The sequence below is a fragment of the Gavia stellata genome, chromosome 1 (genome assembly GCF_030936135.1).
Source record: "Gavia stellata isolate bGavSte3 chromosome 1, bGavSte3.hap2, whole genome shotgun sequence".
Classification (NCBI taxonomy): Eukaryota; Metazoa; Chordata; class Aves; order Gaviiformes; family Gaviidae; genus Gavia; species Gavia stellata.
This window is the reverse complement of record NC_082594.1, coordinates 95,284,198-95,298,766: the sequence shown is the minus strand read 5'-3', so window position 1 is coordinate 95,298,766 and position 14,569 is coordinate 95,284,198. Positions and strand designations below refer to the sequence as shown.

Genomic DNA, 14,569 nt, shown 5'->3' with positions numbered 1-14,569 from the left:
GTACAGGGGCTCATAGATTTGTAAAGAAAACTTGATCTTATCAGTATGCTGCCTCTCAGTCTGACTGATGCCTGTGATTTCAAGGTGTTAAGTTGGTCCAATAAATGTTCATTAACCTCTGCTTCCATTTACTTAATAAAAGTACAGTAGGTTATTCAATGTCTCGGAGTGGTAAGATTATTGCATGGAAATGGTAACACAGACCAAGGCAGTCTAAACTCAGACTTTAATTACCAGGTTTTTTTCCTCTTGTCATTTGAAAATCCCTGAACCTCACTTAAGTAATCCACATGCTCTCTTCAAGAGTTCATACCCAACCCAATTTGGATTTATAAGGTACCTATCAATAGAAATTAAATCTTGAGTTTAAGACCAAAGTTTTAAATATTTAAGTCTTGTTTTTAAAGCTTGGGGGTCTCTTACTGGACTGTAGCATAAAAGCATGGGAAGTCACATACAAATTAGGGTTTTATTGCTATAAGACTTTACAAATTTAACATAACCCAACATTATTTTGGAAACATTATATCTAGCCCAGAGTATTTGCTGTGTTGGTGGCTACTACCCCATTCCAATAACATCTATTTTTTAAAGGCCAACCTAGGAAGTCCACATCCCCTTTTCTGAGCATCACTTTCAACTTGCTCAAGCTGTAGCATCACAACATAACATAACATAACATAACATAACATAACATAACATAACATAACATAACATAACATAACTTTTATTATAGTTTTTGTCATAAAAATATTTTTATATTAAATTTATGGTTTTAAAATAATTTATAGTTTATATTGAAATTTATAACAAAATTTTATTAGTATTGTACTGTTATAATATCACAGGGGCTGGTATCTTGGTTTCCTGCATTTAGTCAGATGCCAATAAGTAGGAGACAACTGGAGCTGGACCTCAGGTGTCGCAGCATGCACAGTTGAGACTCGGTTATAATGGTTGTCAGCAGTCACTGGAGGACCCACCACAGACAAGGTCTGAGCCAAGAACAGAGAAACCCAGCTCTACTCTTAAAGTGACAGCTAGGAGGAAGAAAGTAGAAAAGCCCCATAAATCAAAGTGAACCCTCCACATCTCCAGGGGATCCTCTGGTGAAGGTCGTTGTGCCCTGTGGCACAGAGCAGAGATGTCTCACTTGGTCCTAGAATTTGTGATCACTTGTGTCCCACGCTGCCCGTGATCTGTGCGGTGTTGGTTAACCGGCTTGCTCACAGACGCTTTCAAAGAAGACAAAGGGAGCTTCATAGCTCCCACAAGACTTACCACTTTCTAGGTCTCTCCATCTAAACCAGACGTACCACCTTGTAGGTCTCACATTCTAAACAAAGCCAGTCTTTTCAGTTCTGGCTAATGAAAAATCTTAGTTTCATGACTCATTTACTTCTGTCACCAAACTTTATTTCTGCTATGTCTTTTCTGAGGTGGCAAGACATAAGCTAGACATAGTCCAGATAAGGATGTACTACTAAAAGGCATAATAGTCTATCACATTATCATTTGCTATTTTTCCTGTCCCAGTCTTTGTTACTTACAGCATTTTGTTTGGTTTACAATGTCAGTTATCTACCAGCCCTCCACAGCAATTCTCAGGTCTTCTTTTCTCAAGAGCTCAGCCATGCCTGTGAGCAGTTCAGGTTTTGTCTACCAATATGTATTACCTTACATATGTCAACTTCTATTTTATCTATCACATTGCTCCAAATTACCTGGCTTTCAAGTAATTTGGAATTCATCAAAACCTACTTTTGGCTTTACTGGCCTAGAAAAATTCTGCACCTGCAAACTTCAGCACTACTTTTTGCCTATTAAAATAATCAGTCACCTGTTTCAGCACAGATATTTACAACAAACTTTGTCTGATTGCAAGTTTATAATTTATTTCTATGCTTTGTCTTCTGACTCTTTGCCAGCCTCATACATCAAGAAAGTGCCTGTCCACATAGTGTCTGATACATATCTTATTGTCACAGCACATTGAGACATAACCATTCAGCACGGTGAGGAATTGCTACCGCCAACTCCATCCCAATTTATATGCACCCAGCTAGTTGTCCTTTGTTACTGATTTATCACATTGCTGCTGACAGGAACAGCCCCTTCCCCATGTTCTCATTCCCCAAGAGCCAGTTCAGGAAACCAGTTTTGTCCAAAACTGACCCAGAGATGGCAGTTCCTAATCCAGCTGTCACACAGCTGTGCAAATGCTAGCACCAGCCCAGGAGAGAAGGAGAACAGGACCACTGCCTGAGACCTTCACCTCATTTGGGCTACAGTGCAGGTCAGGGCTGTGGTGGACTGAAGCTCCCTGAAGATTCCACACAACCACAGCTGTGTGTTGTGTGATCCCACACGACCAGCTCTGTGTCTGTGCACAGAATTGCGCTCCTCCTTTCTTATTAGACCAAGGCACGGCTTGATCCTGTTCCAGCTGAAGCCAGATAACTCCCAGCAACGATTTTTATAGTACATGGTCAGATCTGATCAGTTGTTAGCTGTTTACTTGTTGCATATCATTTTAATTAAAGAATATAAGTAACCAACTCAGAGGCTGTTCATGTGTTGTTTCAGGGGAGATGCAGGAGGAGACAGAAAAGCTGCGAAGAAGTCATCTTCAAAAAAAGCTGTTTGCACTAAGTAGGGCTAATGACAAGAGTTAATGACAAAAGTCCTAGAATAAGAGCATTTTTACAGTGTGTCTTAAACTATAGTGTAGGGCCTATTTTGCTGAAGTGTTTCTTAAATTCAATTGTTAATTTATTTGGGTCCTGAAAAAGGAGAACACCTCTTCCTGTACCTTCGCACCAGACCCATGCCGGCATGAGTAAATCATACGGTGCAAACCAGCAACTGAGTATGACCTTTCCAATTTAGCTTGTCCCCCTTTCAGATATAGCAATTACATTTTTTTATTATTATCCCCAGTTTAACCTACTTATGCCCCACCTGACTCATAAAATTTCAGGGGAAATAGTTGGGCTCCTAACCATCAGAAAAGAGGGAGGGGGTGGATGTTGGTTTTAACTGGGATGTTTCAGTGATTCAGTTTCAAGCACAGCCAGCCCTACTGCAGCAGTGCAATGAGGGCATGGGCAAGTTTTGGCTTGGAACAGGAACAAGCAGTTGCAAACGGGGAAAGGAGGGTGGGGAAAACAAGGCAGGGGCAGAAGAAGGACACCTTAAGCTTGTCTCATTGCAAACCTATAGCCACATCAAGAAGCTCCTGTCACAGGTCAAAAACCCCATCTTGGATGCGGAACAAGCACAAAGTGAAATTAGCTGTTAATCCAAAAAGCAAATAAATAGGATATGCACGTCAAGTAAACCATGGGATGGGTGAGTATAATAAAGCTAATGGAAGTTTTAGGTCTTTTTAAAATGCCTTGGGATTCTTCATAGATAATAAAAGATTTATGCTGTACAAGTTACGAATTAGCTCTAAATCAGTCCTTAAAAGGGAGGGAGATTAAGAGGGAAGTGCAATAAAAATCAAAGGATGTGGTGAAGGTCAAAGGTGAGAAAAACTGCAGAAGTAATGAACTTTTCTCATTCAAGGCTAAAACTAACCACAGAGTACAAGATCAGACCAGTTCAAATAACCACAGGGTCAACAAAATCAGGCTTTGGGCAAGATCTATTCTGTCCAGAAATATCTATTTCCCATATTTGTGTTTATCTTCATATTAGAGTTTAAAAGACCAGCTTTGCCCCAAGACAAAGAGACCTTTTGGTGCTGATCTTGTGCATGTTTAGGTTTTGACCTATAGGTGCTTCTTCATCATGTAAAATCTAAAGCTTGTCCAACAGCTGGCCACTTGGTAGTGTTCCTTGACACAGTTGCTTCCTAGACCTTATGCATTTTCAGTATTAAGATTATTTTGTCATGCTTAAAAAATTCACTACATGTTTTTCTTTAAAGTAATACTTGTGATGCTGCTTTTTTTTTATTCATTGTCTTTATTCCACGGTTAACATTTTCCATAAAGCCCTTTTAAAATTGTTTTGGAGGTCACTGCAGCAGATTCTTCAAACTCCACAGGTCTTTATCAGATTCAGGTGTGGGGAAAGGAAGGACCAATATTATCAGTGTTTGTGCAGCAAACCCGTACCTTGACTCTACAAAAGCAGACATTTAGAAATGTATGCTTGATGTAACTAGAAAATATTTTTTTCTTACCCAAACTAGCCCCATTTTCTGAAACTCACACTGGAGCAGCAGTGATCATTACAGGCTATTTTCTTGCAAGGCTTCATATAGTCCAAGGGAGGAACAGCAGTTTTCTGGAATAAGAAACTTCTTTAACTCAGTTGATTTGGTTCCTCTTGAATTTGTGACCCCAAAAATTATAAGGGGAAAACTCAAAAATTTTTTAAGAGCTAGCAGCCAGATGTTGTAAAGGCAAGAATTAGCTAAAATGCGCAACAACCCACTTTTAAAAATTGGCGATGAAGTTCCTGAGTCTCAGCTGGCGGGCATCTGCTGCCTTTCCAGCAAAAGTTATTTTTATTTACAGTGATTCTTCTTACCCTGGACTTCATATTTCTTTCCAAAACAGAAAAACAGCGTAAGACTCCACAAGATAAGCAAAATAACTAATAGCTACAGTTCACAGGAGGTTACTGGCAGTAGCTGTAAATTTAAAGTGAAGAAAAAGGGACATGAAGCTAATAGTCATGTTAAACACCGAGTATGACTCCTAGGAATGCAACACAGGGGCAGAATTCTGAGCCCAAGAGATGATATCCAAAATGAGGTAATTTCTTTTTTCTGTTATTTGATTTGACCACTTCTCCTTTCTAATTTAATAGCAATTGTCATAGAGCATAGAATATAGTTGCACCAGTGAAGAGCACTGTGTTAACAGGTACCATACATGAAAACAAATTGCCTTCTCCCAGGACCGCAGATGCTTTGGTCTGGGAACACCAGCAATCTGAATAAACCTCACTCAGGAGGTAGATCCTAACACCAGGCAATTTGTGAACATCCCTCCCCACTGCTCCACGTAAATGTCCAGCACCTCACACTGAGGGCAGGACTGAAGAGTGCCCACATCACTCTCCCAGATGGGGCTTTGCTGAAAATGTTTGTAGTTAGTCCAAACAGACACTGGTTTGGCAGATATTTTCAGCCCTTTTCCATGCCTTCCAGATTACAGGCAGTCAATGCAATCAAAACTGATCAATCAGTCAAAAAAAAAATTCTTTGAAGGTTTCCTACCAGCTCCTACCCCAGCTTCTGCCTGACCTGGGACAGGAGTGCAGAGTCTGTGCAGGTTTGTAACCTGGGACCCTAATGAAAGGATATCATGGGTGAGAGCTAGAACGATGCCCTCCCCCATGCAGGGAATCAGGTCACTTCAAGGGAAGGACATCTGCATGAATACCAATGAAATGCTCACCCATCGCTGGCAGGCTGTTAAGGGTTTGCCCTCACCAGTGCACGGAGAGCAGGGTGCTGGAGGATGTGGGTGCAACTGCATCATTGCGCTTTTATGCCCATGTGCTCCTGTGGGAGCAGCAGCAGGTTGCACAGCAGATGATGTGGCCCTGAGCAGTGATGAAGTACTCCTTGTACTCCTGATTTCTCCTTTCTGCTGCCCTCTTGCCCCAGGACAGCCTCAGGCCCTGCAGCACTGCACCTTCCTAGAGCAGAACCTGCTTTATGAGTACCTCAGCCCATGGCAGAGTGACATGGATGTCCCAAAGCCAATGTAAATTGAGACTGGCATTTCAGCTGGGCTTGACCTGTGGTGCTGTGACATCGTTGGAGGTGTCTCAGTCACAAAATAGTGTTGATTTGTGAAGTGACTCTGAGCCATGAAGTTGTAATGAAGAGCAGCAGGTTTACCTGCTGAAGCACAGTTTTGCAGCAGGAGTCAAACTACTCATGCAAAAGGCAGATCCCTAATTTAACTTGTTTTCTTATCAAGAGATTCAAAACAAAGAAAAAAAAGGTAGTTATGAGTTGGCATCACCCATGTAATCAGTGAACTTTGCCAAGACTTCAGGAACAAGGATCATGAAAGAAAGAGTTGGGCAGTTCAAGTCTAATCCAAGCTTTCACGGTGCTGGAAGTCCTGTCAGGGCTTTTGAGCATCCATACTTCGCTGTCCTTCCCAGAAGGCTGCTGCTCTTCCAGGTAAGCGCACACGAAACACGATGCCAAGCTGAGCAGATCGAGTTATGAGGAAGGAGCAACACGGAGAAGACGGGAACAAAGCAGGAGCAATGCACAGACTCAGGGGCTTTTCCTGATTGACTCGAAGCGCTCACATGTCAGATGCTCTGTACCACTGGAAATGCATGTTGCTGATCTCTCGTCTCAGAGGGAAGAGCAGGATTTCAGAGCAGGAGAGCATGAAGTCTGTCCCCATTACTGCACGGAAGCTGAAAGTCCATTACATGCAGCACAATGCCAGCCACGCATTTTCTAGGCAGCCACAGCTGTATTACAGCAGCACAGGGAAAGCTTTCTGGGACGAGCAGTTAGGGTATTTGACTACAAGAAACATTTAAAGCATCAATGCCCAAGGTCACTGGCCTCATTGTCACTCAGTAAAGTATGATATACAGTCCTCTTGTCCATCGCCTGACAGCGCAATCTCTGCTAAAACCTACATTTTAAGATGCTTCACATTCAGATCTGCCATTCTTGCAGATAAAACAGAAGCATCTCTGAAGCACTAATTAACTTGAAAGCCATGCTTAACAATTGCACAGCAAGACGATCTTCAGCTTTAATGTATTTCAGCACAGAAAATGAAAGTGTGCGTTATAAAAAAAAAGTCACTCATGAGGCATCTGTAGTTATAGGAAGTGAAATACAACCATTTGTGCCCAATGGCCTACCATCTGTGCCAAGCCTATTGATAAACCTTCCCTGACAGGATGAAATACTGCTCCTGTAAAGGCATCCTTAACATAATATGCCTCTACAGCATTGGGCTGGACTAGGTTTGAAAAACAGCCTTTTATAATACACGGATGAATTTAGCACTTAAGAAGATTAATGGATTCATAAATAGCCTGGAAATCCAAACTCATTGAATTTAGTTCACGGAACAGGTCAAACAGGCATTTATCAAACCATCTGGCATCTTTCTTCCCTGGGGAAAAACTGTGGTCGAGCTACGGATAGCTGAGGAGCCATCGCAATAGGGAGGGTTTGGTTTTCCCTGTACTCAGCTTTCCTCTAGAAATTAGAAAGCAGTAGATCTCTCTGGACAGAGTGCTTCAGGCCAAAGCAGGCTGCCCCAAGGCATGTGTCTTGAAGCCACTAGACATGCCACCTTTTAGCTGGCAAAATGTACAGGCAAAAAAGTAGCTTCCCTGTTTCACGCAGCAGCTGTTCCGATGATAGTTCAGGAACACGGTCATTTTGCAAGTGAGCTGATGTTGGCTTTCTCCAGAGCTGTTTACCCTACAGGCTGTGGGACCATCCACGGGGCTGTTCACAGGCGTGCTGGGGTGCCAGTGCTGCTTGAGGCCAAGGGCATTAACTCTCGCTGATGGCTGGCCTGGCCTGGCTGGTGTGAACAGACCTGACCCAAGGCACCTTTACTGAAGCGTTGAGCTCTTTTTGAAAAAGTTTATTTATTTCTCCATTCTCCCAGACAATCACAGATGTAAGAGGGCACAGGAGCTGCTAAGACAAGGTCTTCATGCATGAATTTGTGCATTACCCACCATTTTTCAGCTGCTCTATGCCCAAAGCCCATCTTCAACTGGCCTGTCCTTTGCGTACGTTTTTGGGTACTCACTGGTGTGTGACTGGGGGAAGGGGCAGAAGCAAGGACAGCTACTCTCAGTTGTTTTTAGCCAATGTGTTGGCCATACTGAACCACCACCTTAGCAAAGCATGAACCAGGGAGGCCCTCCTCCTCTGCCACTGCAGCTCCAACACCTGCAGGGACTGAGCCGGGGCAGGGGTGGAGTTCACATTTGTGTTGAATTGCTCATAAAAACGCAGGGGTTAGGAAAAAAAAAAAAGGTTTAGGAAAATGTTTGAAAGGTTTTTTTAATTCATTTCCATTTTTATTCCTATTTCAGGACATTTTAGCAGTAATAAAGGATTGTATATGTTGTACCATTTCATATGAACATGTACATCATAGTATGATAAGCCATGTATAATGATTTAATAGAGTTAAAATATCACATAAGTGTATTTCTATATAGTCACTTATTTTTTAAAGCGTTGCTACTTAACACACACGTAAGCACAGTCATGTTCTAAGTTGAAGTGCCTATTCTTTATGCTTCAATAATTAGCTTCCCATTTGCTCTAGACCATGAAAAGGACATTCATGTGCATCCATTTGAGTAGCCTACAAAAAACCCACCAGAGTAATTCAAGGATCTCAAAAAAAAAAGGGTTTTGAGCAGTTAATTTAGTTTTGTGAGAAAAATAATATCAAATTCTTTTATTAATGTGCTCTGATACATAAAACACGATAATTCTTTCTGGTCATATTAGCAGCTTTCATTGAAGATTTCAAAGATAAAACATGTAAGATGCCATATAAAAGAAAATGACGGCATAATTGGTTAGTATGGCATAATATGACACGCCATGTGGTACACATTAGAGGTGGAAATACAACGTATTTAGTAGCACCTGGTTGCATTTGTCATCACCATGTTCTGCCCCTGCTGTCATGCCATGAAATAATCTACAAATAAAAACAATATATTCTTTGAAACAATACATTCATTGAAAAATAAAAACACATTGAAACGATGTTAATAAGTAAGCTGATAAGCTTAAATAGCTTTGCCTCAGAGAAGAACATTTTGACAAACATGGGTCCATCTGGTTCTCCTGCACCTGTGCCAGGATAGCAGGGGGAGAAAGGATCAAAATCCTGTCTGTAGTCATGGCCAAAACACTCTGCCCATCCCAGACCCATCTGGGGCAGGCACCCTCCCCAGATGCTGTTCTCCCATTCACAAAGGCTAGTGCTGCATCCTCAGATGCTGCCCAGGACAGCTCTGCTCCCCCCACGCATGCTGGTGGAAATCAGGAATAGCTCACCAGCCTTCAGCAGCACCCACCGTGGGTCTGGGTGTCTGTTGGGATATGAAGAGAGGGTCTGGTTTTGTTGCCTCGTCTTGCTCTCATAAAGTCGATGATAGGGTCCACTGGAGTTGGCCCAATGGAATAAACAGCACCGCACCACCACCCATACAGTCCCCTCTTCCCTTCGCTCCCAGCAGGGGATGTTGCTCGTCTCTAACCAAAACTCACCCTTACTGCTATTCTTTCATTGTCATCTTCCACACAGCTCTGGGAGTGTCCGGGAGGCTCTGGGACCCCACAGGGCACATTTCTCACCCAGAGTGGGACCCAGCCTTGAACTAGATCCCACCAGCTCCCAGGGGAATCCGGAGCCAGATCCAACCAACCTGCCCAGGAGAGTTCGGAGCCAGATATGTATCCGAGGCCCATGATACGAACTTTTCCCTAATGACTAGGTAGGTACAGGAGCTAAATGCTTAAGCAGGACCCATGCTCCAGGCAGCCCTTGGACTAGTTGATCTGCAAAACAACCACTGTAAAAAGTGCTGGGAGGTAAAAAGAGGAGGCAGCTTCAGTATTGTCTTCCCCCACCCCAGAAGAAACCACATCAGTCAGTCCATCCAGCTGTGTGGTGTTACTGAAGACTTCAGTGGTGTTTGCCACTTCTTCGGGAAGGCCCATCTGGAGCAAGAGTTTAGAGATAAGGCTGCTGAACTTGCTCTCCGTGGTAGACCAAGGCTCTTCACTTGGGGTTGGACCTTCGGATGTGACATTTAGCTCCACTGGGTCGAGACAATAACCTTCTGGTGATCTCTCATAGAGCACGTCCATCAGGTCAATCCCAGCTACTGATGAGGGGGAGGCACAGGGAATATCCCTGACAAGCCTGTAATTCTCCATCCACTCCTTCAGCCACTCGATGCGGCAGTCACATTCCCAAGGGTTGCGGAAGAGGTACAGCCGCCCCAAGAAGTACACCGGCTGGAAGACAGAAAAGGGCAGGGTTGTCAGGTTGTTGCTGTTCAAGTGCAACGTGACCAGGCTGGTAAGGTTTTCAAAAGCCCCTTCCTCAATGTAGTTGATCCTGTTGCGGTCCAGGTAGAGGACCTCCAGCTCCCCCAGGTCCCTGAACCAGGTCTTGGAAACATTCCTGAGGAAATTCCCCCCCAGGTTGAGCATCTTCAGGCACCTCAGGCCATCGAAGGAGTTTTCTGGAAGCTCACTGATCAAATTGTCATTCAGGTACAGGTACTCCATCTTCTGGCAGCCCTGAAAAGCTCGCTCATGAATGACATTTATCCTGTTGTCCTGCAGATTCAGGTATTTCAGCTTGGTCAGGCCCTGCAAGGAGTTATAGGCTACTGCTTCAATCCTGTTTCTCTCCAGGTAAACGTGGGTCAGGTTCTCCATGCCCCTGATGGCACCTGGGATCCTCCGGAAGTTGTTCTGGAAGCAGAAGAGCTCCTGCAGAGCAGGCAGCTCGATGAAGATCCTGTCTGGGATGTTGAAAAGGTTGCAGTCAGCCAGGTCCAGCTTGACCAGTCGTCTGAGGGCAGTGAAAGTCCGTGTGTGGAGATAGCGAATGTACTCATTGTGGGCCATTTTCAGCTCGGTCAAGCTGGGCAGCCCCTTGAAAGCCCCCGGGGTGATGAAGGAGATATTGTTGTGGTTGAGCGACAGGGATTTGAGGGAAGGCAAGGTCCCAAAGGCCCTCTCGGAGAGGAACTTGATGCTGTTTTTGTCCAGGTTGATAGAGGAGGCTTCGCAAGGGAACTCGCTAGGGATCTGCCCCAGACCAGCATGATCGCAGAGGACGGAGCAGCTCCGCTCCTGGGTGCACACGCAGTTGGCAGGGCAGGACCGCACGCAGGCCCACACCGCGTGGATGTGGGGGACCCAAAGGAGCACTGTCAGAGAGGAACGCGCCATCCCCATGGAGGTGTGGGAGGAGAGAATCAGGATGCATTGTTAGCAAACATATTAGTCACAACAGAAAAAAGAAATTATGTTGTCTTTGCCTCGCTTCTACTTGTATGCCACTGCTGACCGAGCAGGTCTCATGAAAGACTGCTAAAAATCTTCTGCTGGGGTTTTTAAACCCTCTGAGAAGACGTACATATATATATAACGTCATGTCTGATTAATTTCTCTCCCCAAGAGGGGGACTTGCCTAGACTTAAGTATTCTCAGTCTCTGTGATCGGTCTCTCAGCAAGCTGACGGGGACATGGTTCGGCTGGGGAGGCCAGGCAGAGATGCTTTGAAGGCCAGCAGCTGTGGATGGGTTGCAGTATTTCGGGGTGGGGAAGAGCAGGGGACAGGGAAGATCAGTTAGTTGCCCGGGGCACATCAAATTCATGCTTTTAGCATCTTCCTTTTCTTTGTTCATTCAACCTAATGTTTCTCCACCAGAGCCATCAGCTGGTGCAGCACTGCAAGGGGAACTATCAGCTGCTAAGGATGCAGTACAGTGTTCAAAAGCACACTGTGTTTTGGTAGAACAGCACGAGGAAAAACAAATTAAGGGATGTTGTTCAACTGCTTTCTTCATGATCTCATCATAGGTGAGATACTCTGCAACTCCAGCACAGTTTTTGCTGCTTTGCCAATTCTCAAGACATTCACCGTAATGCCTTACGCTTAATGGCAGCAGCCACTTTGTCCTTTTATCATCCTGACATGGCAGGTGTGTGGTTATTGTGGTTTCTTTTCAAGTTAGTCCCATGCAGGTGGATGTGCAACAACGAAGAGAAGGAGAAAGCTCTTGGGGAGAAATCAGAGAAGGATGAAAGGAATGGGAGACATCAGCCTCCATGGACAGGCATTTTTGTGGGGAAAAAAACGTCTAGGCAACAAGACATCTGTGAAATAAACTCATTAGAGAGGAAGACTTGAAGGCAGAGCTCATTTTGTAATTGCTCTCACAGGCACATCCTACCTGCCGCCCAACAAAACGAGCAGCCACACAAGCAAACTCTCCATGCAGTCACTAGCAGGAAACTGTGGTATTGCTACTGACTGGTTTTCCTGCTGCAGTTTATTGGCTCCCACACAAGCATAATCCTTTTAGGTTTTTTTCAATGAGACATGAGATACCAACAGCTTTACCAACAGTCACCTTTATTACAGCACTGCTGGGATCATACTGCTGCTGCTCCGTGCATGTCTGGCCCCAAGGGCCAAGGGAAGAGGCTTTCCCACACACTCCTACTGACTGTCTGGAGAGGGAAGCTCCCAGCAGCCAGGCTGCCTCTCCCCGATGGATTGCAGCACAGCGATTGCCCACTACAGCTGTATTCCCGATGGACATTTTTATTAAGACAGACTTGTGAGGTGATATGCCAGGAAACATCAGCTTCAGCAAGCATCAAGCTTTTATTTTTGCAGCCTCTAAGGCTTTAATGAACAGACCAATCTACAGTTCAAACTGCAATTGCTCTGCCCTTTCTCCATCCTTTTTAAAGGCAACATGAACAGTACTGTATTTATGAGTTTACGCTGCCTGTGGCTTCTTCAAGCAGGAGACTTGCAAAAACAGTTGCTGGGCAGGTCCCCATTGACAAGACATCAAGCCAGGCGTCACCCACCCTGGTTCTGTTCGAACCAACCTTGTCATTGCATGTAGAGGAGGGATTTAGATATGTGGAAGGAGCATCCCAGAAGGACTTTAGCTGTGGCCTCTTTATCGAAATTCAAGTCCCCACAAGCCTGGCCACACTATCGTGACCAGAGAATTAACAAAACAGCATCACTTCAAGGATAAATGGTAGTGGACTCTCGAGAGGTGGAAAGGATTTTAGACAGGTTGTCATTTTGCTTGCTTATTTGTATGCTCTTCTCCTTCTTGCTGAGCCCTTATCTAACAGCCACAGCTAACAGAAAGTCCCCTTCAGTCAGGGCCCTGGGTCGACAACAGGTGAGGAGCCTAAGGACAAGAGGAGGATAACACGCCGGCCTCAGATTGCTCTTTCTTTGTGCAGGCTGCCCAGGGACTGCCTCATTTGCTACCCTTTGCGCCAGTCCACACTGTTGCTTGCAAACAGGGGCATATGTTGGTTTTGTTAGGCAGTTACATAAACTGAGGGCCAGACAGATTAAGGATTTGCCTGCTCCCAAATGTCTGACCGCAGGTGGCTGTCTGGAAACATGGATGCAAGAGTTGCTGCTAGAACAAGAGCCTTCCATGGGCTCAGGGTGACATCCAGAGGGGCATATGTGCATAGGCTGTCCTATATGTGAGTCCCAAGCAAGTTCAGTGTTTAGCTACAGCTACCCTAAGATCAGTCACATCTCTGGCCTTCAAAGCAGACCTCTGCCAGCAGCTGTGTACACTGTGTGCAGCGTAGGAATGAGTGTGCTGATAACCAAATCCCCTCTTCCCCCTCCCTGCTTGTTCTCTAATCACTTGATATAGAAAGTGTCTCTACCCAAGCCATATCTAGCCTGTTTTCCTTATGGACATGGGTTTTTTGTGCCAAATCTGGGTCTTCTGCTAGTAGCATTTCAGAGCACCCATCTAAGATCTCTATTTACAACTGTACCTCTCTGCATTGTGCAGTATGTGGAAAACAAACACTTGAGGACCATCCAACTAGAAAATAATCCCCTGGCAATAGGAGCTCAGAGGAGCCCCTCAGCACCGCAGTCTTTGTGGCAATTCTCCCTCTTTCTCTTGCAATGGAAGTCAGAAAAAAATCCTCCATCTGAACCCCACCAAACCCTCAGGAGATCTGCTGCTTAGAGCACAGGAGATCAGATCTCCTCTGTTGGTCAGAGAAGATCTGACCAACATGCATGAAACATTCCCACCTCTCCTTCCTTACTCCTTCCCCTTGCCCAAAAAGGATGTTCTTTGCCTTTTACACTGTGGCAGCAGACAGGCCAGCAGCTGGAAGATCCCTCCAACTCACTAACACAGAGCGGGTTCAAATGAGACGTGTGTTTAAGAAAAAGGGTGAAATACAGCAGTAAGGTCAAAAATATTCATGAGATTAAGGGATAAACAAAATACCACCCAGGGATGATCTCTTTTCCTCTTTTAAATACTACGGTAATTCAGTATTTGAAAGGAAGAGTGAGAGACCGAAAAAATGTTTTCAGAGTTTTTAGAAGGGTAAAGGGACAATGATTGCAATAATTGAGTATTTAGCCTACACCTTTCTGAACAATCTGTCTAATCCATTACTGGGTAATGCAGAATAAGAGTATACTCACCATTTAAAATGATGGCAAACATTACCTTGATTATTCACTAGTGGCATTTCAGGTCTGGCGAGCGAACTTGAGGGATCTAAAAGCACACAGGAAGAGCTGAGACAGGTTTCATCCTCTGTCATTTCCCTGCATCATCTTCCCACAATAAGCTCTATGTTTAGAAAGGAAGATGAAGGAAAAAGGTCCTCTCCCACACGCTTTCAAACTGATGAAGTCCCCAACACCTTCGTGGCCAGTATCCTTCTTCCACCAGTGACCTTCTCCGGGAATCCTGCAGCTCTGTGCTACACCTTTTCACGAACTCATCTGCATCCTTCCC

The 14,569-nt window shown here is 44.6% G+C and overlaps 1 protein-coding gene across 1 annotated transcript; it reads right to left on the bottom strand.

Annotated features, from left to right (window-relative positions):
* Positions 1-6,723: 6,723 nt before the first annotated feature.
* On the bottom strand, positions 6,724-14,272 carry NYX (nyctalopin). Its single transcript, XM_009811857.2, has 3 exons — positions 14,251-14,272; positions 9,569-10,944; positions 6,724-6,747 (listed from the first exon to the last, which is right to left on the bottom strand). Exons 1-3 carry the CDS (start codon positions 14,270-14,272, stop codon positions 6,724-6,726), a joined length of 1,422 nt encoding a protein of 473 aa, XP_009810159.2.
* Positions 14,273-14,569: the final 297 nt, after the last annotated feature.

What these genes read in the sequence shown, in the direction of transcription:
- NYX (XM_009811857.2), bottom strand. Translation starts at nt 14,272, where the DNA reads ATGTTTGCCATCATTTTAAATG. An exon ending in GTTTGCCATCATTTTAAATG is followed by an intron (nt 10,945 to 14,250) that starts GTGAGTATACTC and finishes CCTCTCTGACAG; the next exon opens with TGCTCCTTTGGGTCCCCCAC. An exon ending in TCCCAGCACTTTTTACAGTG is followed by an intron (nt 6,748 to 9,568) that starts GTTGTTTTGCAG and finishes TTAAAGCTGAAG; the next exon opens with ATCGTCTTGCTGTGCAATTG.